Source organism: Panulirus ornatus, chromosome 10 (assembly GCF_036320965.1).
Source record: "Panulirus ornatus isolate Po-2019 chromosome 10, ASM3632096v1, whole genome shotgun sequence".
NCBI classification, from domain to species: Eukaryota; Metazoa; Arthropoda; class Malacostraca; order Decapoda; family Palinuridae; genus Panulirus; species Panulirus ornatus.
The window spans coordinates 64,111,549-64,137,666 of record NC_092233.1 but is presented as its reverse complement, the minus strand read 5'-3'; the positions used below and the strand labels follow the sequence as shown (position 1 = coordinate 64,137,666).

General features: G+C 40.6%; 1 protein-coding gene across 11 annotated transcripts in view; it reads left to right on the top strand.

The window, feature by feature from the left end:
- Positions 1 to 26,118, top strand: part of LOC139751039 (uncharacterized) — a 442,294-nt gene that overhangs the window by 129,502 nt on the left and 286,674 nt on the right. For all 11 annotated transcript variants that reach the window (XM_071666163.1, XM_071666170.1, XM_071666169.1 and 8 more), the window contains exon 4: positions 7,238 to 8,006. In XM_071666163.1, coding sequence (XP_071522264.1) covers positions 7,238 to 8,006 — 769 coding nt within the window. The remainder of the gene's footprint in view (positions 1 to 7,237; positions 8,007 to 26,118) is intronic.

Here is a 26,118-nt window from a genome sequence, read left to right as displayed (position 1 = left end):
GCGCAAGCCATCACTGCTTCCCTGAATACATCCTATTCCTCCCCCACTCCCCTTATGTCCTTTGTTCTCACCTTTTTCCATTCTGTACTCAGTCTCTCCTGGTTCTTCCTCACACAAGTCTCCTTCCCAAGCTCACTTACTCTCACCACTCTCTTCACCCCAACATTCTCTCTTCTTTTCTGAAAACCTCTACAAATCTTCACCTTTGCCTCCACAAGATAATGATCAGACATCCCTCCAGTTGCACCTCTCAGCACATTAACATCCAAAAGTCTCTCTTTCGCGCACCTATCAATTAACATGTAATCCAATAACACTCTCTGGCCATCTCTCCTACTTACACACATATACTTATGTATATCTCTCTTTTTAAACCAGGTATTCCCAATCACAAGTCCTTTTTCAGCACATAAATCTACAAGCTCTTCCCCATTTCCATTTACAACACTGAACACCCCATGTTTACCAATTATTCCCTCAACTGCCACATAACTCACCTTTGCATTCAAATCACCCATCACTATAACCCGGTCTCATGCATCAAAACTACTAACACACACACTCAACTGCTCCCAAAACACTTGCCTCTCATGATCTTTCTTCTCATGCCCAGGTGCATATGCACCAATAATCACCCATCTCTCTCCATCCACTTTCAGTTTTACCCATATCAATCTAGAGTTTACTTTCTTACACTCTATCACATACTCCCACGACTCCTGTTTCAGGAGTAGTGCTACTACTTCCCTTGCTCTTGTCCTCTCACTAACCCCTGACTTTACTCCCAAGACATTCCCAAACCGCTCTTCCCTTTTACCCTTGAGCTTCGTTTCACTCGGACCCAAAACATCCAGGTTCCTTTCCTCAAACATACTACTTATCTCTCCTTGTTTCTCATCTTGGTTACATCCACACACATTTAGACACCCCAATCTGAGCCTTTGAGGAGGATGAGCACTCCCTGCGTGACTCCTTCTTCTGTTTCCCCATTTAGAAAGTTAAAATACATATGCATACATTTACATATCAACATGTACATACATATAAATACACATACACAAATATATACATATGTACATGTTCAGACTTGCTTGCCTTCATCTATTCCTGTCGTTACCCCACCAAACAGGAAAACAGCATCGCTGCCCCCCACTTTAGTGAGGTAGTGCCAGGAAAACAGACAAAAAAGGACACATTTATTTACATTCATTCACAAGCTGTCATGTGCAGTGCACCGAAACCACAACTCCCTGTTCACATTCAGGCACCACAGACCTTTCCATGGTTTGCCCGAGACGCTTTACATACCCTGGTTCATTCCATTGAAAGCATGTCGACCTCGGTATACCACATCGTTCCAATTCACTCTATTGCTTGCACGCCTCTCACCCTCCTGTGTATTCACGCCCCGATCGCTTAAGTTAATTGGATTGTAAGTTTGAATGGAGAAAAATTGGAGGAAGTGAAATGTTTTAGATATCTGGGAGTGGACTTAGAAGTGGATAGGACCATGGAAGCGGAAGTGAGTCACAGGGTGGCGAAGGGGGCGAAGGTTCTAGGAGTGATGAAGAATGTGTGCAAGGAGAGAAGTACCTCGGAGAGCAAAAATGGGTATGCTTGAAGGAATAGTGGTTCCAACAATGTTATATGGTTGCAAGGCATGGGCTATAGATAGGGTTGTATGGAGGAGGGTGGATGTGTTGGAAATGAAATGTTTGAGGACAATATGTGGTGTGAGGTGGTTTGATTGAGTAAGTAATGAAAGAGAGATGTGTGGAAACGAAAAGAGTGTGGTTGAGAGGAGATGGAGTGAGTATTTTGAAGGTTTGTTGAATGTGTTTGATGATAGAGTGGCAGATATAGATAGGGTGTGTAGGTCGTGGTGGTGTGCGAAGTGAAAGGGTCAGGGAGAATGGCTTGGTAAACAGAGAAGAGGTAGTGAAAGCTTTGCAGAAGTTGAAAGCTGGCAAGGCGATGGGTCTGGATGGTATTGCAGTGGAATTTATTAAATAAGGGGGGTTGACTTTGTTGTTGACTGGTTGGTAAGGATATTCAATGTATGTATGGTTCATGGTGAAGTGCCTGAGGATTGGCAGAATGCATGCATAGTGCCATTGTACAAAGGCAAAGGGGATAAAGGTGAGTGTTCAAATTATAGAGGTATAAGTTTGTTGAGTATTTCTGGGAAAATATATGGGGAGGGTATTGATTGAGAGGGTAAAGGCATTTACAAAGCATCAGATTATGGAAGAGCTGTGTTGTTTCATAAGTGGTAGAGGATGTGTGGATCAGATGATTGCTTTGAAGAATGTATGTGAGAAATACTTAGAAAAACAAATGGATTTATATGTAGCATTTATGGATCTGGAGAAGGCATATGATAGAGTTGATAGAGATGCGCAGTGGAAGGTATTAAGGGTATATGGCATGGGAGGTAAGTTGCTAGAGCAGTGAAAAGTTTTTATCAAAGATGTAAGGCATGTGTAAGAGTAGGAAGAGAGTGATTGGTTCCCAGTGAGTTGGTTTGCGGCAGGGGTGTGTGATGTCTCCATGGTTGTTTAATATGTTTATGAATGGGGTTGTTAGGGAGGTGAATGCAAGAGTTTTGGAGTGAGGGACAAGTATGCAGTCTGTTGTGGATGGGAGGGCCTGGGAAGTGAGTTAGTAGTTGTTCGCTGATGATACAGTGCTGGTGGCCGATTTGGGTTTGAAACTGCAGAAGTTGGTGACTGAGTTTGGTAAAGTGTGTTAAAGAAGGAAGCTGAGATTAAATGTGAATAAGAGCAAGGTTGTTAGGTACAGTAGGGTTGAGGGACAAGTCAATTGGGAGGTAAGTTTGAATGGAGAAAAAAACTGGAGGAAGTGAAGTGTTTTAGATATCTGGGAGTGGATTTGGCTGTGGATGGAGTGAGTATTTTGAAGGTTTGTTGAATGTGTTTGATGATAGAGTGGCAGATATAGGGTGTTTTGGTCGAGGTGGTGTGCATAGTGAGAGGGTTAGGGAAAATGATTTGGTAAACAGAGAAGAGGTAGTAAAAGCTTTGTGGAAGATGAAAGCTGGCAAGGCAGCAGGTTTGGATGGTATTGCAGTGGAATTTATTAAAAAAGGGGGTGACTGTATTGTTGACTGGTTGGTAAGGTTATTTAATGTATGTATGACTCATGGTAAGGTGCCTGAGGATTGGTGGAATGCGTGCATAGTGCCATTGTACAAAGGCAAAGGGGATAAGAGTGAGTGCTCAAATTACAGAGGTATAAGTTTGTTGAGTACCCCTGGTAAATTTTATGGGAGGGTATTGATTGAGAGGGTGAAGGGATGTACAGAGCATCAGATTGGGGAAGAGCAGTGTGGTTTCAGAAGTGGTAGAGGATGTGTGGATCAGGTGTTTGCTTTGAAGAATGTAAGTGAGAAATACTTAGAAAAGCAAATGGATTTGTATATAGCATTTATGGATCTGGAGAAGGCATATGATAGAGTTGATAGAGATGCTCTGTGGAAGGTTCATTCACACTCAGTCTCTAGCTGTCATGCAGTAATGCCCGAAACCACAGCTCCCTTTCCACATCCAGGCCCCACACAACTTTCCATGGTTTACCCTAGACGCTTCACATGCCTTGATTCAATCCATTGACAGCACGTCAACCCCAGTATACCACATCGATCCAATTCACTCTGTTCCTTGCCCGCCTTTTACCCTCCTCCATGTTCAGGCCCCAATCACTCAAAATCTTTTTCACTCCATCTTTCCATCTCCAATTTGGTCTCCCACTTTTCCTCATTCCCTCTACCTCCGACACATATATCCTCTTGGTCAATCTTTCCTCACTCATTCTCTCCATGTGCCCAAACCATTTCAAAACACCCTCCTCTGCTCTCTCAACCACGCTCTTTTTATTTCCACACATCTCTCTTACCCTTACATTACTTACTCGATCAAACCACCTCACACCACATATTGTCCTCAAACATTTCATTTCCAGTACATCCACCCTCCTGCGCACAACTCTATCCATAGCCCACACCTCGCAACCATACAACATTGTTGGAACCACTATTCCTTTAAACATACCCATTTTTGCTTTCGGAGATAATGTTCTCGACTTCCACACATTCTTCAAGGCTCCCTGAATTTTCGCCCCCTCCCCCACCCTATGATTCACTTCCGCTTCCATGGTTCCATCCGCTGCCAGATCCACTCCCAGATATCTAAAACACTTTACTTCCTCCAGTTTTTCTCCATTCAAACTTACCTCCCAATTGACTTGACCCTCAACCCTACTGTACCTAATAGCCTTGCTCTTATTCACATTTACTCAACTTTCTTTCACACACTTTACCAAACTCAGTCACCAGCTTCTGCAGTTTCTCACATGAATCAGCCACCATTGCTGTATCATCAGCGAACAACAACTGACTCACTTCCCAAGCTCTCTCATCCCCAACAGACTTCATACTTGCCCCTCTTTCCAAAACTCTTGCATTCACCTCCCTAACAACCCCATCCATAAACAAATTAAACAACCATGGAAACATCACACACCCCTGCCACAAACCTACATTCACTGAGAACCAATCACTTTCCTCTCTTCCTACACGTACACATGCCTTACATCCTCGATAAGAACTTTTCACTGCTTCTAACAACATCATATGCCTTCTCCAGATCCATAAATGCTACATACAAATCCATTTGCTTTTCTAAGTATTTCTCACTTACATTCTTCAAAGCAAACACCTGATCCACACATCCTCTACCACTTCTGAAACCACACTGCTCTTCCCCAATCTGATGCTCTGTACATCCCTTCATCCTCTCAATCAATACCCTCCCATATAATTTACCTGGAATACTCAACAAACATACCTCTGTAATTTGAGCACTCACTTTTATCCCCGTTGCCTTTGTACAGTGGCACCATGCAAGCATTCTGCCAATCCTCAGGCACCTCACCATGAGACATACTTATATGAAATAACCTCACCAACCAGTCAACAATACAGTCAGCCCGTTTTTTAATAAATTCTACTGCAATACCATCCAAACCTACTGCCTTGCCAGCTTTCATCTTGCGCAAAGTTTTTACTACCTCTTCTCTGTTTACCAAATCATTCTCCCTAATCCTCTCACTTTGCACACCACCTCGACCAAAACACCCTATATCTGCCACTCTGTCATCAAACACATTCAACAAACCTTCAAAATACTCACTCCATCTCCTTCTCACATCACCACTACTTGTTATCACCTCCCCATTAGCCCCCTTCACTGAAGTTCCCATGGGTTCCCTTGTCTTATGCACTTTATTTACCTCCTTCCAAAACATCTTTTTATTCTCCCTAAAATTTAATGATACTCTCTCACCCCAACTCTCATTTGCCCTCTTTTCCACCTCTTGCACCTTTCTCTTGACCTCCTGCCTCTTTCTTTTATACATCTCCCACTCATTTGCATTTTTTCCCTGCAAAAATCGTCCAAATGCCTCTCTCTTCTCTTTCACTAATAATCTTACGTCTTCATCCCACCACTCACTACCCTTTCTAATCAACCCACCTCCTATGCTTCTCATGCCACAAGCATGTTTTGCGCAAGCCATCACTGCTTCCCTGAATACATCCCATTTCTTCCCCACTCCCCTTTCATCCGTAGTTCTCACCTTTTTCCATTCTGTACTCAGTCTCTCCTGGTACTTCCTCACACAAGTCTTCTTAAGCTCACTTACTCTCACCACTCTTTTCACCTCACCATTCTCTCTTCTTTTTTGAAAACCTCTACAAATCTTCACCTTTGCCTCCACAAGATAATGATCAGACATTTAATCCACTCCATCTCCTTCTCACATCACCACTACTTGTTATTACCTCCCTATTAGCCCCCTTCACTGAAGTTCCCATTTGCTCCCTTGTCTTACGCACTTTATTTACCTCCTTCCAGAACATCTTTTTATTCTCCCTAAAATTTAATGATACTCCCTCACCCCAACTCTCATTTGCCCTCTTTTTCATCTCTTGCACCTTTCTCTTGACCTCCTGCCTCTTTCTTTTATACATCTCTCACTCATTTGCATTTTTCCCTGCAAAAATCGTCCAAAAGCCTCTCTCTTCTCTTTCACTAATAATCTTACTTCTTCATCCCACCACTCACTACCCTTTCTAATCAGCCCACCTCCCACACTTCTCATGCCACAAGCATCTTTTGCGCAAGCCATCACTGCTTCCCTAAATACGTCCCATTCCTCTTCCACTCCCCTTACCTCCTTTGTTCTCACCTTTTTCCACCTTTAAGTATGATAGATAAATAGATATTCTCTTCTTACTACTACTCCTCTCGTTTACCCTATTATTACTTACTCTATCAACCCTCCACACACTGCACATATTGTCCTCAAGCACTTCATTTCCAACACATACACCCTCCTCCATGCATGCTCATCTACAGCCAATGTCTTGCATCCATAGAACATTGAAGGGTTTTTAGTACCTTTAAACATTCCCAATTTTGCCTTCGCGCATTGTGACCTTTCTTTACTCACATTCCCTAATGCTTAATGTTTGCCATTTTCCATGTTAGTGAGGCAGTGCGAGGAATAGATGAAGAAATGCCTCCACTTGCTCAGTGTATTTCTCTAGGTGTCGTGTGTATTGCCCTAAAACCACAGCCTCCTGTCCACAATCTAACCCCATAGACCTTTCCTTAGTTTCCCCTGACTGCTTCATATGCACTGGTTCCATCCATTGAAACCATGTTCCCCCTGTATACCACATTGCTCTAGTTTATTCTATCCAATGCACATATTGCACCCTCTTGCATGTTCAGGCCCTTTGCAGTCAAAACATTATTTACCCCATTCTTCCTTCTTCAGTTTGGTACAGCATACATAACTGTTTGCAGTATTTTTGTATATGTGGTCCTAGACTCTGTCATCAGGTGGTTACATTGTGAGTGAAACATCACCTTCACTGAGGAAGTACTGTATTATTGTGAATGGATGGAAAGGAGTCCAGTTATCATAGAATTTCATGCTCCCAAATAGTCCATTATATGCATGCCTTTGCTTAGAGTGCAGCTTTGAAACTCAAGGAACCTTATAAAAAGGATCTTTGGACTTATGTTGATAATTGGAATTATTTTCATTGTCATAAATTATTTTCATTGTCATATGCATTTATTTATCTGTAAATTAATAATCATAGATATTTTAGTATAAAGAGTAAATTTTTGTGTTATTTTCTCCTTAGGGAGGGTTGGTAAACAAGGTGGTGAGCAGCCTGGGTGCCGTAGCTGTTCAGGGTCCGTCCTCACCACGCTTGAGATCAACACCTTCACCTACCAGTCATGTCCTCCAGCAGCCGTCCCACATCTCACCACCTCCTAAGAAACGCCGACCAACCAGCAGTCCAACGCTTAGTTTACCTGTTTCCACCGCAGCACCTTCTACCCCACCCCGCTCAGATGTGCCCTCAGCTCGAATAGAATTAAGCCCTCACCTGGAAGGTTCTACGTTGGCTGCAGCTCTCACAAAGCCTCTTAATGCAGTTAATCAGAGAGGAGAGAACACAACTCGAAGCTCACAACCTGCACCTCCCACACAGTTACCCCCGCCCCCATTGATAACAGCACCCCACCCCACCCCAGATGTGCCAAAGGTAAAGCAGGAAGATGAGGGAGAGGCGGCAGGGGGAGAGGAGGACAGCCATATGCCAGACCAGGCAGTAAATCTTGTAACAGAAGGCTCAATTTTAAGGCAGCGTATCCAGGGCTATCATGGAAGTTCAGAGGCACCACTAGCTTTACCCCCACCACCCACCAGCAGTTGCAGTAGCCGCCCTACTCAGGCACTGTTACATCCTCATGCTGTTAAAGATGATTCTGTCAGTGATGATACGAGTTTAGGGGAAATGGGGGTAGAGTTGGGAGAAGGAGGTGGGGAGAAGGAGGCTCTAGCCAGTCCACCACCCATGGTGATCAGACCACCACTCATAGGCCTCCTACCAAGGGAAGCTGCAGGTAAAATCATTTTGAGTATTGTCAGTGTTTAGTAGATACACTTTTGTGAAACCTTCCCCATCCTTAAGCTTTAGTCAGGAATATTCAGCTTAGCACCTTCTTTTCATGGATGGAGTAGTTAAAGATGTATATCAGATTTAGTTTGTACTGAATAGAAATTTTACTTTAGAGTTCTCTGCTTTTGGAAAACCTTTCTCCATGTTTTTATCCAAAATCATTGAACACAGATGTGGCAATGCATTATTTAATCAGATTTATTTAAGTATAAGAGCACTGTAAATGTATGGTGCACTTCAGTTTTTTCGTCTAAGATCAGCCTTTGGCCAATTTTGTAGTCAATTTTTATAGTTTTGACCTTTGATTGGAAAGGACAGCAGTTACTGCCACTCTTAGTCTTTATTTTTTCTTTTTCTTTCATGCATATTATGCCCATACATTATTCCAAGCATACTTAATATTATAAAGAAAGTTTGTTTACCCATTTTTTTATATGGTAATCTACTATTTGTTGTAATGATTGAACATGCACCAATTTAGGAAATGTGAGCAAGAATTTCATGCATCATATTAAGTGTTCGTACAAGAGTGAAATATTTAGCATTAAATGTGAAGTAGAAAAGGACAGATAGGGTAAAGGGCATAAATGACATGATGTGGTATCAGTTAAAGTTTGAGGAATATATTTTTATGTGTTATCAGTTTTATTTTACATGACATCTAGAGAGTGGATGTGTGTGAATGAGGCTGGAAATGGCGGACGCATATGAAAGAAAATTATCATTGTGTAACCCTAGGATCCCTTCTTCAGGAAATCTTGCAGTTTCAAGGCTTTGCTACAACCAGTATCAGGGAAAGGTTGAAATTCTTTGAAGTTGAAATTCTTTAACGAGATTGTACTTCGACATTAAAGCCTCGCTGAAAATGACTTTTCACTTGCAGTGTAACCATGGGTTTTTGGAGTCTGGTAATAGAGGGATCATTTGAGTATGTATTTATTGCTGCATGGTGTAAGGATTTAATGATTGTTGGGACTGGATTTAATTTTTAAAGGAATTTAGTATGGAATGGTCACAATATAGTGCAGTTCAGTGTAATAACTTTAGTATTGTGCAGGCACCTAATTTAGTTTAATTTTTTCATTATAAATCAAGCTGTCGTTGTGTAACATGAGACTGGGTGGCTGCACGCCATGAAGTGCCAATGCACTTCATACCATGCTGATTCTCACATCAGTTCTTTGTTAGTATTCAAAGAGTAAGGGCACATCATTTGCCAGTCATATATTTCTACACTTTCACTCACTTGAACCAGTCTCCACTATGCCTAAATATCAAGTATGTACTCCAACTGCAAATGAGCCTCTTCAAGAGATTGAATGAACTTGCATGTAGGTCTAGCACTTTAACTGTTGCTTAACATGTGCATTAATGAGAATAGCATCCATACCATAAAGAAGAAATAGTAAAAGCCATACCTTAACCATCTAATTTGAAGATGGGAATGTGTCCAAGGAATCCTTCACATGTGAAGCCTCTTCAAGAGATTGAATGAACTTGCATGTAGGTCTAACACTTTAACTGTTGCTTAACATATGCATTAATGAGAATAGCATCCATACCATAAAGAAGAAAGAGTAAAAGCCTTACCTTAACCATCTAATTTGAAGATGGGAATGTGTCCAAGGAATCCTTCACATGTGAAGATGGAGGATGATTTTACATGTAGTCCTTTAACATCCACAAAAAGTGTTTTTCTTAATCTGAAAACCTAGGGATTTCAAGATTACTAGAAAGTGTTTTTGTTTTTAAGATATCAAAGATTATGTTTACAGAAAGTAGAAAATGAATAAAAGAATAAGTTTAGCTCATTCCAGGTGCATAAGTTACAACTCTAATTATTATGTAATCATCCAGCACATTTTGCTACACAACCACGCTTGACATTATTAGTTATACGCTTTCCACAAAGTAAATATTACCAATTAGCTGTTTTATATGACTTTACATGAAATTTGTTGATAATTTCACTTACATATTGTACAGTAGAGTTTTTGTATTGTGATTCATGCAAAATTACACCTTTTTCATAGAATTGAATGTAACTTTTTTGAGAAATAGTTTGTAATGTAAGGATAGCATCATCTGAAGAGGATCATTAGGGTGCCTCAGCCCATCAGCCAGCCAAGCGAGTGATTCTTTATGTCTTCTCTTTCTGTTGAGCCATCTTACTTCACCTCCAAGTTTTATTAATGTGTTTAGTTTTGAGAAGAAAAATGAAAAAAAATGAAAGATATTATTGTAATGCAATATTATCTACTGATACAGCAATAGCACATAGCAAATAATGAGTAAAATTCAGTAGAGCATTGTTTTTTATCGTATAGTCTGTGGTTCTCTCCTCATTACTTCCTCCCTATCATTCAGTTTCTCCCAACCATCTGCTTAGATGGTGATAACTAACTATAACACCAATTTCAACCAACACAGATGCACAATACATCACATAGGATGCACATCATCACCACCTCTCTTATCACCACCCAACTCACACAGCTCTTGAATACAAGTACTGGCAAAATTCACTTACAGAAATAATATGTGACATTGATACTTTTCAGTTGATTCTTGACTAATTTGTACACTAAAAATGAATAACAAAGTAGAATATGAAGAAATGTAACAGAGATATGGACGGTACAGAAGTGTACGCTTTAGAATGTTTCTGGTTCAGGGAGGGAGTGCAGAACAGCATCTCACAGTTCATATTGTACATCTTAAAGTGAGTGATACAGTAAATTGTAATCTTTACATATTTTTCTATGTTTCACTTAAGTAGGTTCATGACTAATTCATGCACAAAATACAAGTTACATATAAAAAAAGATAATGTAAATGATGATATGGTTGAACCTGTGCAAGTGATTATAATTCAGTTAAAGACATTCATCTATTTTTATGAATGATATGGTAAATTGTATTTTAATTCTGCTTTTATATATATTTTATGTTAGCTGAGACATCATGGGGAATGAGGCCCAAATTAGGCCATCCCATTAATGTTATAAATATACACATATTAATGTATGAATATATATTATTATTGATTATTCTTGATTGCTGTTTCCCGCATCAGTGAAGTAGCACCAGGAAACAGACTAAGAATGGCCCATCCACCCATATACACATATAAATACATAAATGCCCATGCATGCCCGTATACATACATTTACATATCAACATATATACATACATATATACACAGACATTTACATTTATACACGTTTACATGTTTGTACTTGCTTGCTTTCATCCATTCGTGGTGCTACTCCACTCCAGAGGAAACAGCATGTCGACCCTGGTATACCACATCATTCCAATTCACTCTATTCCATGCATGCCCCTCACCCTCCTGTATGTTCAGGCCACGATTGCTCAAGATCTTTTTCACTCCATCCTTCCACCTCCAATTTGGTCTCCTGCTTCTCCTTGTTCCCTTCACCTCTGACACATATATCCTCTTTGAATATGGGGATAGGGAAGAAAGAAAACTTCCCACATACTCCCCATGGGAGCGGGGTCTGGAAACCACCCACAGTACTTTAACTTCTAAAACGGGAAACAGAAGAACGAGTCAAGTGGTGAGTGCTCATCCTCCTCGAAGGCTCCGGTTGGGGTATCTGAATGCGTGTGGATGTAACCAAGATGAGAAGAAAGGAGACATAGATAGTATGTGTGAGGAAAGAAACCTGGATGTTTTGGCTCTGAGTGTAATGAAGCTGAAGGGTAAAGGGGAAGAGTGGTTTGGAAAAGTCTTAGGAGTCATGAGATGCAAGCGTTTTAGGAGCAGCTGAGTGATTGTGTTAGCTGCTTTGATGCATGAGACTGGGTTATAGTGATGGGTGATTTAAATGCGGAGATGAGTAATGTGGCAGTTGAGGCTATATTTGGTGTGCATGGGGTGTTAAGTGTTGTAAATGGAAATGGTGAAGAGCTTGAGGATTTGTGTGCTTAAATAAGACTGGTGATTGGGAATACCTGGATTGAAAAAGGAGGTATACATAAGTATGCATACGTCAGTAGGAGAGATGGACAAAGGGTGTTGAGAGGGGCAGCTGGAGGGATGTCTGAAAACTATCTTATGGAGACAAAGGTTAAAATTTGTAGAGGTTTTCTAAAAAGAAGAAAGAATGTTGGGGAGAAGAGAGTGGTGAGAGTAAGTGAACTTGGAAAGGAGACTTGTGTGAGGAAGTACAAGGAGAGATTGAGTGTAGAACGGCAAAAGGTAAGAACAAATGACGTAAGGGGAGTAGGTGTGGGATGGGATGTATTTAGGGAAGCAGTGATGGCTTGTGCAAAAGATGCATGTGGCATGAGAAAGGTGGGAGGTGGGCAGGTTAGAAAGGGTGGTGAGTTGTGGGATGAAGAAGTAAGATTGTTAGTGAAAGAAGAGGAGGTGTTTGAACGATTTTTGCAGGGAAGTAGTGCGAATGACTGGGAGATGCATAGAAGAAAGAGGCAAGAGGTCAAGAGAATGGTGCAAGAGGTGAAAAAGAGGGCAGATGAGAGTTGGGGTGAGAGAATATCATTAAACTTTAGGGGAAATAAGATTTTTGTATAAAAGAAAGAGGCAGGAGGTCAAAAGAAAGGTGCAAGAGGTGAAAAAGAGGGCAAATGAGAGTTGGGTGAGAGAGTATCATTAAATTTTAGGGAGAATAAAAAGATGTTTTGGAAGGAGGTAGATAAAGTGTGTAAGACAAGGGAGCAAATGGAAACTTCAGTAAAGGGGGCTAATGAGGAGGTGATAACAAGTAGTGGTGATGTGAGAAGGAGATGGAGTGAGTATTTTGAAGGTTTGTTGAATGTGTTTGATGATAGAGTGGCAGATATAGGGTGTTTTGGTCGAGGTGGTTTGCAAAGTGAGAGGGTTAGGGAAAATGATGTATTAAACAGAGAAGAGGTAGTAAAAGCTTTGTGGAAGATGAAAGCTGGCAAGGCAGCAGGTTTGGATGGTATTGCAGTGGAATTTATTAAAAAAGGGGGTGACTGTATTATTTGACTGGTTGGTAAGGTTATTTAATGTATGTATGATTCATGGTGAGGTGCCTGAGGATTGGCAGAATGCTTATAGTGCCATTGTACAAAGGCAAAGGGGATAAGAGTGAGTGCTCAAATTACAGAGGTATTAGTTTGTTGAGTATTCCTGGTAAATTATATGGGAGGGTATTGATTGAGAGGGTGAAGGGATGTACAGAGCATCAGATTGGGTGAGCAGTGTGGTTTCATAAGTGGTAGAGGATGTGTAGATCAGATGTTTGCTTTGAAGATTTTTTTTTTTTTCCGCTGTCTCCTGTGTTTGTGAGGTAGCGCAAGGAAACAGACGAAAGAAATGGCCCAAACCAACCCCATACACGTATATACATATGTCCCCACACGCAAATATACATACCTACACAGCTTTCCATGGTTTACCCCAGACGCTTCACATGCCCTGATTCAATCCACTGACAGCACATCAACCCCGGTATACCACATCGATCCAATTCACTCTATTCCTTGCCCTCCTTTCACCCTCCTGCATGTTCAGGCCCCGATCACTCAAAATCTTTTTCACTCCATCTTTCCACCTCCAATTTGGTCTCCCACTTCTCGTTCCCTCCACCTCCGACACATATATCCTCTTGGTCAATCTTTCCTCACTCATTCTCTCCATGTGCCCAAACCATTTCAAAACACCCTCTTCTGCTCTCTCAACCATGCTCTTTTTATTTCCACACATCTCTCTTACCCTTAGGTACAGTAGGGTTGAGGGTCAAGTCAGTTGGGAGGTGAGTTTGAATGGAGAAAAACTGGAGGAAGTAAAGTGTTTTAGATATCTGGGAGTGGATCTGGCAGCGGATGGAACCATGGAAGCGGAAGTGGATCATAGGGTGGGGGAGGGGGCGAAAATCCTGGGAGCCTTGAAGAATGTGTGGAAGTCGAGAACATTATCTCGGAAAGCAAAAATGGGTATGTTTGAAGGAATAGTGGTTCCAACAATGTTGTATGGTTGCGAGGCGTGGGCTATGGATAGAGTTGTGCACAGGAGGATGGATGTGCTGGAAATGAGATGTTTGAGGACAATGTGTGGTGTGAGGTGGTTTGATCGAGTAAGTAACGTAAGGGTAAGAGAGATGTGTGGAAATAAAAAGAGCGTGGTTGAGAGAGCAGAGGAGGGTGTTTTGAAATGGTTTAGGCACATGGAGAGAATGAGTGAGGAAAGATTGACCAAGAGGATATATGTGTCAGAGGTGGAGGGAACGAGGAGAAGTGGGAGACCAAATTTTAGGTGGAAAGATGGAGTGAAAAAGATTTTGTGTGATCGGGGCCTGAACATGCAGGAGGGTGAAAGGAGGGCAAGGAATAGAGTGAATTGGATCGATGTGGTATACCGGAGTTGACGTGCTGTCAGTGGATTGAATCAGGGTATGTGAAGCGTCTGGGGTAAACCATGGAAAGCTGTGTAGGTATGTATATTTGCGTGTGTGGACGTGTATGTATATACATGTGTATGGGGGTGGGTTGGGCCATTTTTTTCGTCTGTTTCCTTGCGCTACCTCGCAAACGCGAGAGACAGCGACAAAGCAAAAAAAAAAAAAAGATTGTATATATATTTATTCATTTTACTTTGTCGTTGTCTCCCGCGTTAGCAAGGTAGCTCAAGGAAACAGACGAAAGAATGGCCCAATGTACCCACTTACACGTGTATATACATGCATGTCCACACATTCAAATATACATACTTACACATCTCAACGTATACATATATATACACACACAGACATATACATATATACACATGTACATAATTCATACTGTCTGCCTTTATTCATTCCCATTGCCACCCCACCACATATGAAATAACAACCCCTTCCCCCCGCATGTGCACGAGGTAGCGCTAGGAAAAGACAACAAAGGCCACATTCATTCACATTCAGTCTCTAGCTGTCATGTATAATGCACTGAAACCACTGCTACCTTTCCACATCCAGGCCCCACAGAACTTCTCATTGTTTACCCCAGATGCTTCACATTCCCTGGTTCAATCCATTGGCAGCACGTCGACGCCGGTATACCACATCGTTCCAATTTACTCTATTCCTTGCATGCCTTTCACCCTCTTGCATGTATAGGCCCCGATCACTCATAATCTTTTTCACTCCATCTTTCCACCTCCAATTTGGTCTCCCACTTCTCCTCGTTCCCTTCACCTCTGACATATATATCCTTTTTGTCAATCTTTCCTCACTCATTCTCTCCATATGACCAAACCATTTCAAAACACCCTCTTCTGCTCTCACAGCCACACTCTTTTTATTACCACACATCTCTCTTATCCTATTATTACTTACTCGATCAAAACATCTCACACCACATATTGCCCTCAAACATCTCATTTCCAGCACATCCACCTTCCTCCGCACAACTCTATCTATAACCCACGCCTCGCAGCCATATAACATTGTTGGAACTACTATTCCTTCAAACATACTCATTTTTGCTTTCCGAGATAATGTTCTAGACTTCCACACATTCTTCAATGCTCCCAGAACTTTCGCCCCTTCCCCCATCCTATGATTCACTGCTATTTCCATGGTTCCATCCGCTGCCAAATCTACTCCCAGATATCTAAAACAATTCACTTCCTCCAGTTTTTCTCCATTCGAACTTACCTCCCAATTGACTTGTCCCTCAACCCTACTGTACCTAATAACCTTGCTCTTATTCACATTTACTCCCAGCTTTCTTCTATCACACACTTTACCAAACTCAGTCACCAGCTTCTGCAGTTTCTCACATGAATCAGCCACCAGCGCTGTATCATCAGCAAACAACAACTGACTCACTTCCCAAGCTCTCTCATCCACAATAGACTGCATACTTGCCCCTCTTTCCAAAACTCTTGCATTTACCTCCCTAACAACCCTATCCATAAAAAAATTAAACAACCATGGAGACATCATACACCCCTGCCGCAAACCAACATTCACTGAGAACCAATCACTTTCCTCTCTTCCTACACGTACACATGACTAACATCCTCGATAAAACCTTTTCACTGCTTCCAACAACTTGCCTCTCACACCATATATTCTTAATACCTTCCACAGAGCATCTCTATCAGCTCTATCATATGCTTTCTCCAGATCCATAGATGCTACATACAAATCCATTTGCTTTTCTAAGTATTTCTCACATACATTCTTCAAAGCAAACACCTGATCCACACATCCTCTACCACTTCTGAAACCACACTGCTCTTCCCCAATCTGATGCTCTGTACATTCCTTCACCCTCTCAATCAATACCCTCCCATATAATTTACCAGGAATACTCAACAAACTTATACCTCTGTAATTTGAGCACTCACTTTTATCCTGTTTGCCTTTGTACAATGGCACTATGCAGGCATTCCGCCAATCCTCAGGCACCTCACCATGAGTCATACATAAATTGAATAACCTTACCAACCAGTCAACAATACAGTCACCCCCTTTTTTAATAAATTCCACTGCAAAACCATCCAAACCCACTGCCTTGCTGGCTTTCGTCTTCCGCAAAGCTTTTACTACCTCTTCTTTGTTTACCAGATCATTCTCCCTAACCCTCTCACTTTGCACACCACCTCAACCAAAACACCTTATATCTGCCACTGTATCATCAAACACATTAAACAAACCTTCAAAATATTCACTCCATCTCCTCACATCACCACTACTTGTTATCACCTCCCTATTAGTCCTCTTCACTGAAGTTCCCACATGTTCCCTTGTTTTACGCACTTTATTTACCTCCTTCCAAAACATCTTTTTATTCTCCCTAAAATTTAATGATACTCTCTCACCCCAACTATCACTTGCCCTCTTTTTCACCTCTTGCACCTTTCTCTTGACCTCCTGCCTCTTTCTTTTATACATCTCCCACTCATTTGCATTATTTCCCTGCAAAAATTGTCCAAATGCCTCTATTTTCTCTTTCACTAATACTCTTACTTCTTCATCCCACTAATCACTACCGTTTCTAATCTGCCCACCTCCCACGCTTTTCATGCCACAAGCATCTTTTGCGCAAACCATCACTGCTTCCCTAAATACATCCCATTCCTCCCCCACTCCCCTTACATCCTTTGTTCTCACCTCTTTCCATTCTGTACTCAGTCTCTCCTGGAGTACTTCCTCACACAAGACTCCTTCCCAAGCTCACTTACTCTCACCACTCTCTTCACCCCATCATTCTCTCTCTTTTCTGAAAACCTCTACAAATCTTCACCTTCACCTCCACAAGATAATTATCAGATATCTTTTGAGTCCACGGGGAAAAATATATAGCGAGATAGTGCAAGGAAACAGACAAAAGAATGGCCCAACCCACCCACATACAAATGTATTTACATACACGTCCACACATGCACATATCCATACCTATACATTTCAATATATGCATACATATACATACACAGACATACATGTGTATATATATATATACACCAGGGGGCCAGGTGAGGATATTCCCTCCAAGGCCCAGTCCTCTGTTCTTAACGCTACCTCGCTAACGCGGGAAATGGCGAATAGTTTGAAAGAAAGAAAAGATATATATACACTTGTACATATTCATACTTGCTGCCTTCATTCATTCTCTTCGCCACCCTGCCCCACATGAAATAGTACACACACACACACACACACACACCACGAGGTAGTGCTAGGAAAAGATGGAAAAGGCCACATTCGTTCGCACTCAGTCTTTAGCTGTCATATGTAATGCGCCGAAACCATAGCTCCCTTTCCACATCCATGTCCCACAAAACTTTCTATGGTTTACCCAAGATTCTTCACATGCCCTGGTTTAGTCCACTGACAGCATGTTGACCCTGGTATACCACATCGTTCCACTTCACTCCATTCCTTGCACGCCTTTCACCCTCTTGTATATTCAGGCCCTGATCGTTCAGAATTTTTTTCGCTCCATCCTTCCACCTCTAGTTTGGTCTCCCACCTTGCCTTGTTCATGTCACCTCTGACACATGTGTCCTCTTTGTCAATCTTTCCTCACTCATTGTCTCCATGTGTCCAAACCATTTCAACACACCCTCTTCTGCTCTCTCAATCACACTCTTTTTATTACCAAACATCTCTCTTACTCTTTCATTACTTACCCGGTCAAACCACCTCAATCATTTCATTTCTAACACATCCACCCTCCTCCTTACAACCCTATTTATAGCCCATGCCTTGCAACCATATAACATTGTTGGAACCACTATTCCTTCAAAGATACCCTTTTTCGCTCTCTGAGATAATGTTCTTGCCTTCCACACATTCTTCAACACTCCTAGATCCTTCTCCCCCTTGAGACTTAATTAGGTAGGCTTTTAATCCCACTCTAGGTAATAGAGAGGTGGAGAATGAGCCGCCATAGATGTATGAACAGTATTCAATACTTAGGTGAATGAAACCCCTGTGGTTGTGAAACAGCTGCTCACAGTAGAAATAAGTACAGCACCTATACAACACACTCCTAGCTTTTAGTAAGCATACATTGTAATTATGTGGGGTTATTGGAGGACATGTTTATGCCCAACATGTTTATATCATTACAGGGTTGAATTGTGGTGTTTTGAAACTGAACATAGGGGAAACAATGATTCTTAAAAAGAGATATAGGGAGAAATTGCATTTTAGTGCTGTTGAATTTTATGTGGTTACTGCCTTCTCAATTTGAAATGCTCCATCAGTCCAAATTGAGAGTGGAAATAGGATCAGTATGAGAAAGAGATTGAGTATTTAAGGGTGGAGGGGAGAAAAAGTGAGTTGAGTTGTGTAGAGTGGAATCAGAATGAGTATTAAAGGGTGGAGGGGAGAAAAAGTGAGTTGAATTGTGTATAGTGGAATTGCTCTCATAAGATTGAACAGGGTTAGGAGTAAATGAGAGATCATTTACTAAGAGAAGAAAGAGAGTAGGTAATAGGTTAAAACCCTGAGGAACGTTACCATTGATAGGACAGGAGGGGAAAGTTGTTCCATCAATGATCACTGCAGTGGAATGGACAGAGAGGAAACTATGCATTAGAGAACAAATAGAAGCAGTGGAACCAGAGGAAGGGAGTTTAGAAAGCAAAGACTTACGCCATTTCCTGTCAAATGCTTTGGAGATATTGAGGGCTTTGAAAAAGTTTCACAAATCTCTGCGAGAGGAGGACCAGAAGAGTTACTCACATCAGATCACCAGTAGACCTAGTTCTGTGAAATCCATACTGGTGATATGGAAGAGTGGATTGAGAGAGTTTAGGAGAGTTTCAAAGACTTTGTAGATAACAGACGTGAGAATAATGGGATGGTAGTTGGAGGGTTGGCGTGGTCTGTTTACTTGGGGATGGGTTGCAATATGGCGTAGATAGAAAGGAAAAGGTTGGATAAGGATTAGTGCAAGCTCAGAGGCACAGTTCAATAGAAAATTGAGAAGGTATGCTATCTGAGCTATACACCTTGTCCACCAGGATTTGGGAGAGTTAACTGGAAGACCCTATGCAAGGAGAATATAGGAGATAGCTTAGGTTCATAAGGAGGAGATAGGGATGGAACTTTAGAATGTGAATCATCCAAAGATGAGCTTGAGGAAAACAAGGCACCGAAAAGAGTAGGTTTATGTGTTGGAGAGTTAGCAGTAGATTGATTAAGATTAGAAAGTGTTGATTTGGAACAGTTAACCTTTATTTTCCCTTCCTTTATAAGGTAGGTCAGAGATTATAGAAGCTCCTATACAGCCTTTGCATGTTCAAGCTTATGATTTCCAGTGTTTCATTTTTTGTAATGGCAGTCATGAGTAACATCCAATTGCAGTCAAGAGAAGCATGAAAAGATCTGCAAGTAATGCTATAAAGTTATAGTGGCATAAGATTTTGAGAATGTTTCATTTTTTCTTATCGCCGTCATGAGTAACTTCCCATTGTAGTCAAGAGTAGCATGAAGAAAATTGCAATTAATGCAGAAATTAGAGCTATTTTGGCAGTGTTTGAGGACATTGATGAATACAGATTATGTTGTCTTTGAGATATAGTTTGATGATGATCAGTAAAACTCCAGGCTGGCTTTCATCAGCCAGTCCAACTGCATCAGTTCCTTTACTCAAATGGTGTAAGACTGAGAGCTTCAATGACCAAAACCTCCCAGATGCAGAGCATTTGACCGATGAGAAAGTAACCCTATATTTCCTAAAGTTTAGATGTAGATAATTCATAATGTACATTATACTGGATTTTGTGCAGTCATTATCATGATTCACATTGAAGTGGAGGTTAGGAAATAAATACCATGACAGAATTGCAACTTTTATTTTTCATCTTGTAATTGTCACTTTTCAAAGATACTTTACTTATTATATAGGATATTGGTATTATATACTGCATAGTGATATTCAGATAATTATATAGGATATTGGTGTTATATACTGCATAGTGATGTTCAGATATATTTTCTTTATAATGAATAATGATTCTAGCTTTTTATTAACTTGTTTAGAAATCAAAGGTTTATTCTTAAGAGAAAAGGGGCCTCATCCACAATATGATGAGCTGCCTGCGCTACAGTATTACCAGTTGTAACTGGTGACACAGTTGTAGGCTTTAATTAACAGTGGTCCATATGGGTGAATTTATGTACTATTATAGGAAGTTTTTTTTTCTTTGTTTCAGTTTTTGACATAAATAATTTTTAATCTGTCCTTTATGGTTTTCACAGAATTTTTTGCCAGATGTAGAAAATTTATCTCCAGTTGATAGAAAATGTCAAATTCATCTTTTCACATTTTGGTGGAAAATTGACTTTTTGGGGCAGCAAAATTTTGAAGCTGACAATGAACTCAGTGGAATAGAAATTTTGTTTCAAATTTAGGAAAATATTACAGTAATTTTGTGCCATTAAGCTAATGAAGTTATTCCCATAATCTGGGTAGCATTACAGAACCTAGTACTAAACCTCCAGGAGCTGCAAAGGCCAGCAGTGAGAAAATTCAGATGAAAAATTGAACCGATTGGTGCAATCTGGCAACTTTTATTTGATTTTTTTTTTAACAATCACTTCCACTTTTTTTTACAGCAAACCATTAAAGCCATTATCTATGGTATGTGAGGAAAATCAGTAAGTTGATGTAATAAAACAGTAAGGTAGAAGCAAAGAGTTTAATCTGGCATAAGTGAGAAAGTTTTATAAAGAGGTTTTATTTTTCATTAATTAGAACCATAGAAATAGATTAACCATTTTTCATAAACAAAAGGTGAGCAACCCACATGGACTAGGATATTTGGGCTTTTCAAAAACCAAAGTAGGGAAATATAAACCCAGTTGACAACTTCAGTCAACCAGTCATAGACAGCCAAAGTCATTCCAACTCAGGTCTTTTTTTTTTTAAAAAGAAAACAGTATGATAGAAGACAGAAGGAAAGAAATGGAAAGTAGGACATGGAAAGATGAAAATAGATTTAATTTTTTTTTTTTTTTCACTGAGGAGAGCAAGAAAGTCATTGGGGAGTTGAAGGGTGAACTAACAGCTAATATCCCTTAAAAGTTTGATAGTTGTAGATTGGGAAAAGATGACATTTGAGGATAGTCATAGAACATAAAAACTGCCAGAGAGCATTTGAGGAATAGGAACTGTGTAAAACAGTCTGGGGACTCAACAGTAAAGTTAGGTACTTGGAGAAGCTATTACTAAGGGTGAGCACAATTTAGATAAGACAAGGATTGCAGGCAAGAACTTCAAGTAAACTCTGAGGCTGAAGGAAATAAATGGGGTTGAGGAAATGAAGCCTAGTCACACTAAAGGAAAAAATGGAATAAAAGAACTGAAGCTTAGGATGACAGGCAAGGACTTAGAGCAGAAAACAAAAAAGCAGAGGAACAGAGACAGGCGAGGACTTACAACTTAGAACAGAAAAAAAGAGTAGAGGAATGAATCCTGGGAAATGACAGGTAAGAACATAGAAGTGATACTGAAATTGAGAAAAACAACAAAGCTGAACTGAAGCATGGGAGAGTTGATTCTGAGACTGAAGTAAACAACATAGCTGAGGAACAGAAGTCTAGGAATGAAAAAGTAGAGTGGTAAATAAGGGTTGAGTCTAGGACTTAATAAGACCATATAACTTAAATAGATGAAGGAGAACCAAGGTGTAATGATACTGAAGACTTTGGAGCAGATTGGCAGAGTACAAGATAAGATTGTCAAAGATATTGTTTTTGTAGTCAGAGACAGGCTGCTAGATGAAGAAACCACAAAACTGAGAAAGACTGAAGAGGAACTAAGATGTAGAGATGCTGAGGGTATTCAAGCTGATAGGCACAATGGAATTTTGGATAAGACTGTTAAGGATACTTTGTACATTGTCAGAGACAAGACATTAATTGGAGTCTTTGATACAGTGGATGGGAGACTTAAGAGGGCACATGCAGTTCTAGATTGCTGCAAAACATTGAAAAAGCAGATTTTGGGTTAGTTGAATGACAGGGATGAGGACAGCACAATTGCATGATGTAAGAGAAAGATGGTTCTGCATACAAATGAAAGTTGTGCATAGGGAGCTTATTAGACATGTATCCATGATTTTTTTCTTGGTAGATGAAGACTGTCTTCCAAAGAATGAAAAAAGAAAAGTTAGGGAACGTGACTGAGTCAGAAAGTTACTGGACACAATGGAACTGACATTTGTAAGTCAAGAAAAAAGGAAGTCAGGAGAATGGGGTCATGTAGGAAAGACACTAGGAAAAGGTCACTAAAGGCAGTTTTTGACTTGGAAATGTGTAATCATCAACAGATGCATAGACTATTATACAAACTTGCCAGAAGGTAGAAATTCAAAGGAGTGTATGTTAAGAGTGAGAAGGCAGAAGAGAAGAGGGAGGCAGTTCAAGAATCCTGGCGATATGCTAAAGATTAAAGAGTTTAGATCAGGCTAGGTGGAAAGACATCACAGAAAGGATGGAACTAGCTAGGAGCAATTTCCTTAGAATAAAGGATCCATAGACTAACACAGATGGTAAGGAACAAAACTCTTAACACCATGTAAGAGATTGCAACCTCAATGTCATTGAAGTGGTGGAGGCTAAATTCACAGAGAAGCTAGAGCGTAACTTAATATGCCCAGATTGCATGATATCAAGGAGGGACTGAGAAGATAATGGAAGAGAGGGATTGACATTATTGATAAGGGATGATATCAAATTTCAAGATATTTTGATAGATGACACCTTCAATCAATTCAAAATGAGTCAAATGATAGTGGAAAGCAACTGTACTTTGGTGATGTTTATCTACATCTCTCCAATGAATTACGGTGACCCTAAGCAAAAGTACATTGAAAATAATGAAGAAACAATCAGGATGGTGAGGGAGGTGTGATGATCATGAAGTAATAGTCAGGATGGTGAGGGAGGTGGCAAGATGTGACCACCTATCAATCTATCTGTATCTCTGATTCCTGTTCCCACCTGCTTTTTAGCCTTTAGTGCCTCACTCTTAGCATACCACTGGCTGAGGGCAACTCTAGTGCTGAGGGCAACTCTCTAATGAATTACGGTGACCCTAAGCAAAAGTACATTGAAAATAATGAAGAAACAATCAGGATGGTGAGGGAGGTGTGATGATCATGAAGTAATAGTCAGGATGGTGAGGGAGGTGGCAAGATGTGACCACCTATCAATCTATCTGTATCTCTGATTCCTGTTCCCACCTGCTTTTTAGCCTTTAGTGCCTCACTCTTAGCATACCACTGGCTGAGGGCAACTCTAGTGCAGTGTTTGCAGAGGCTTCTACCTAATGTTCCTACTGACTGTTTCTACATAAAGCTCTTGCCTAATGTCCCTGCCCACTACTTCTACATAATGTGTCTACCTAAGGCTCCAGGTTAATGTTCCTAATTTCTGGTGCTTTCTATTGCTTGTACCATTTTGCTAAAAGGCAGGGCTAGTGCATAGTGCTCACCACAGGAATCTAGAGGATGAGAAGAACGAGCTATGTGAGTTTAGTGTTTTGAGATATGTATGACGAAGAGACTGTATGTTTGTAGATAGAATGCTAGTGATCCTCGTGTGGGTGAGGCAGGAAGAAAAGACAGCTACTTGGATCAGAGTGCAACTTGACACCCACAAAAGTGCTGGCTTTATGCAGCTGTCCTTAACCTTCCTGGTACCTAAGCTGGTGGTACTGGTAATATACTTCCCTGGTCATTGGCTGCCTACCAACTACTACCTTCTCGACATTGGGAACTTTATTTGTAGGGATATAGACTAGGGGAACTTAGATGCTTAGTTAGACCTTGAAGTATAGGTTCCTTGAATGTGTACTGGAGAGCATCCTGTATCACCACATAATGGAGCATATCAGTTGTAGAGGGAATAAGACACCTTCATTGCATGGCCATGACTTTAGACAAAACGTATAGACAACATTCGATACAAAGCACCTGTAGGAATGAGCGATCAGTTGTTACTTGATTTTGACTGTGATGCGTGAGGATGCAGGAGGGGGATCAGAAGCACAGGACTCTTAGAGGAAGTATAACAGACATATGTTGAACCAATCAACTTTTTTTGAGAATGTAGATTAGGAAAAAGTCACAGCACAAGCGTGAAAAAGTGCTATGGAAGGTTTTGTAAATGGTACAATACTCATGATATTTTGTGCAATAGGGACCAAGTAATTCTATGAATCTCAGTTGCATTCAGTTCAGTTCATTGGTTTTCCATGCAAATGCAGGTTATGTACTGGAGGCCTCAAATTACATGCCAGATATTATCCTTAAAGACTCCTTAGACTGGAAATGTATATCAGTTTCTAAAAAGGGAAACATTAGGAGTCACGCGGGGAGTGCTCATCCTCCTTGAAGGCTCAGATTGAGGTGTCTGAATGCGTGTGGATATAACCAAGATGAGAAGAAAGGAGAGATAGGTAGAATGTTTGAGGAAAGAAACCTGGATGATCTGGCTCTGAGAAAAACGAAGCTCAAAGGTAAAGGGGAAGAGGGGTTTGGGAAAGTCTTGGGGATAAAGTCAGGGTTGATGAGAGGACAAGAGCTAAAGAGGTAGTAGCACTGCTCCTGAAGCAGGAGTTGGGGGAGTATGTGATATAGTGTAATGAAGTAAATTCTAATGTGAGTAAAACTGAAAGTGGATGGAGAGAGGTTGGTGGTTATTGGTGCTTATGCATCTGGTCATGAGAAGAAAGAACATGAGAGGCAAGTGTTTTGGGAGCAACTGAGAGAGTGTGTCAGCTGCTTTGATGCACAAGACCATGTTTTAATAAATGGGTGATTTAAATATGAAGGTGAGTAATGTGGCAGTTGAGGGTATAATTGGTGTACATGGGGTGTTCAGTGTCATGAAAGGAAATGGTGAAGAGTTTGTGGATTTATGTGCTGAAAAAAGTCTGTGGTGATTGGGAATACCTGGTTTAAAAAGAGAGATATACATAAGTATGCATATGTGAGTAGGAGAGATGGTCATAGGGCATTATTGGATTTCGTGTTAATTGATAGGCATGGAAAAGAGAGATGTTTGGATGTTAATGCGCTAAGAGGGGCAGCTGGAGGGTTGTCTGATCACTATCTTGTGGAGGTGAAGGTGAAGATTTGTAGAGTTTTTCAAAAAGTAAGAGAAAATGTTGGGGAGAAGAGAGTGGTGAGAGTGAGTGAGCTTGGAAAGGAGACTTGTATGAGGAAGTACCAGGAGAGATGTGGCGGGCTTCATAGTAGTTTTTAGTAGTTTGCCACTTTGACAGTTTGGATTTGGTGCGGTGTACCCATCACTCAGCAGTTCAAGTAGGACAGCCGCTTTGGACACTTGTTTCTCTCTACAAATTTGTGATTATTTGTCCCAATTTATTATAATTTTAATACATTTAACACTATGTGTAAAAGGCCAGCAGAAAGCCAACTTGCTAATGGACAACTGAAAAGGAAACATATTGTACTCAGTATATTAAAGAAAGTGGAGTTACTAAGGGACTAAAGTTGCTTCAGTGTGGCATTTGAGTGAGGATTATGTTATTGGTATATCTACTGTCTATGATATCAAGAAACAGAAGGA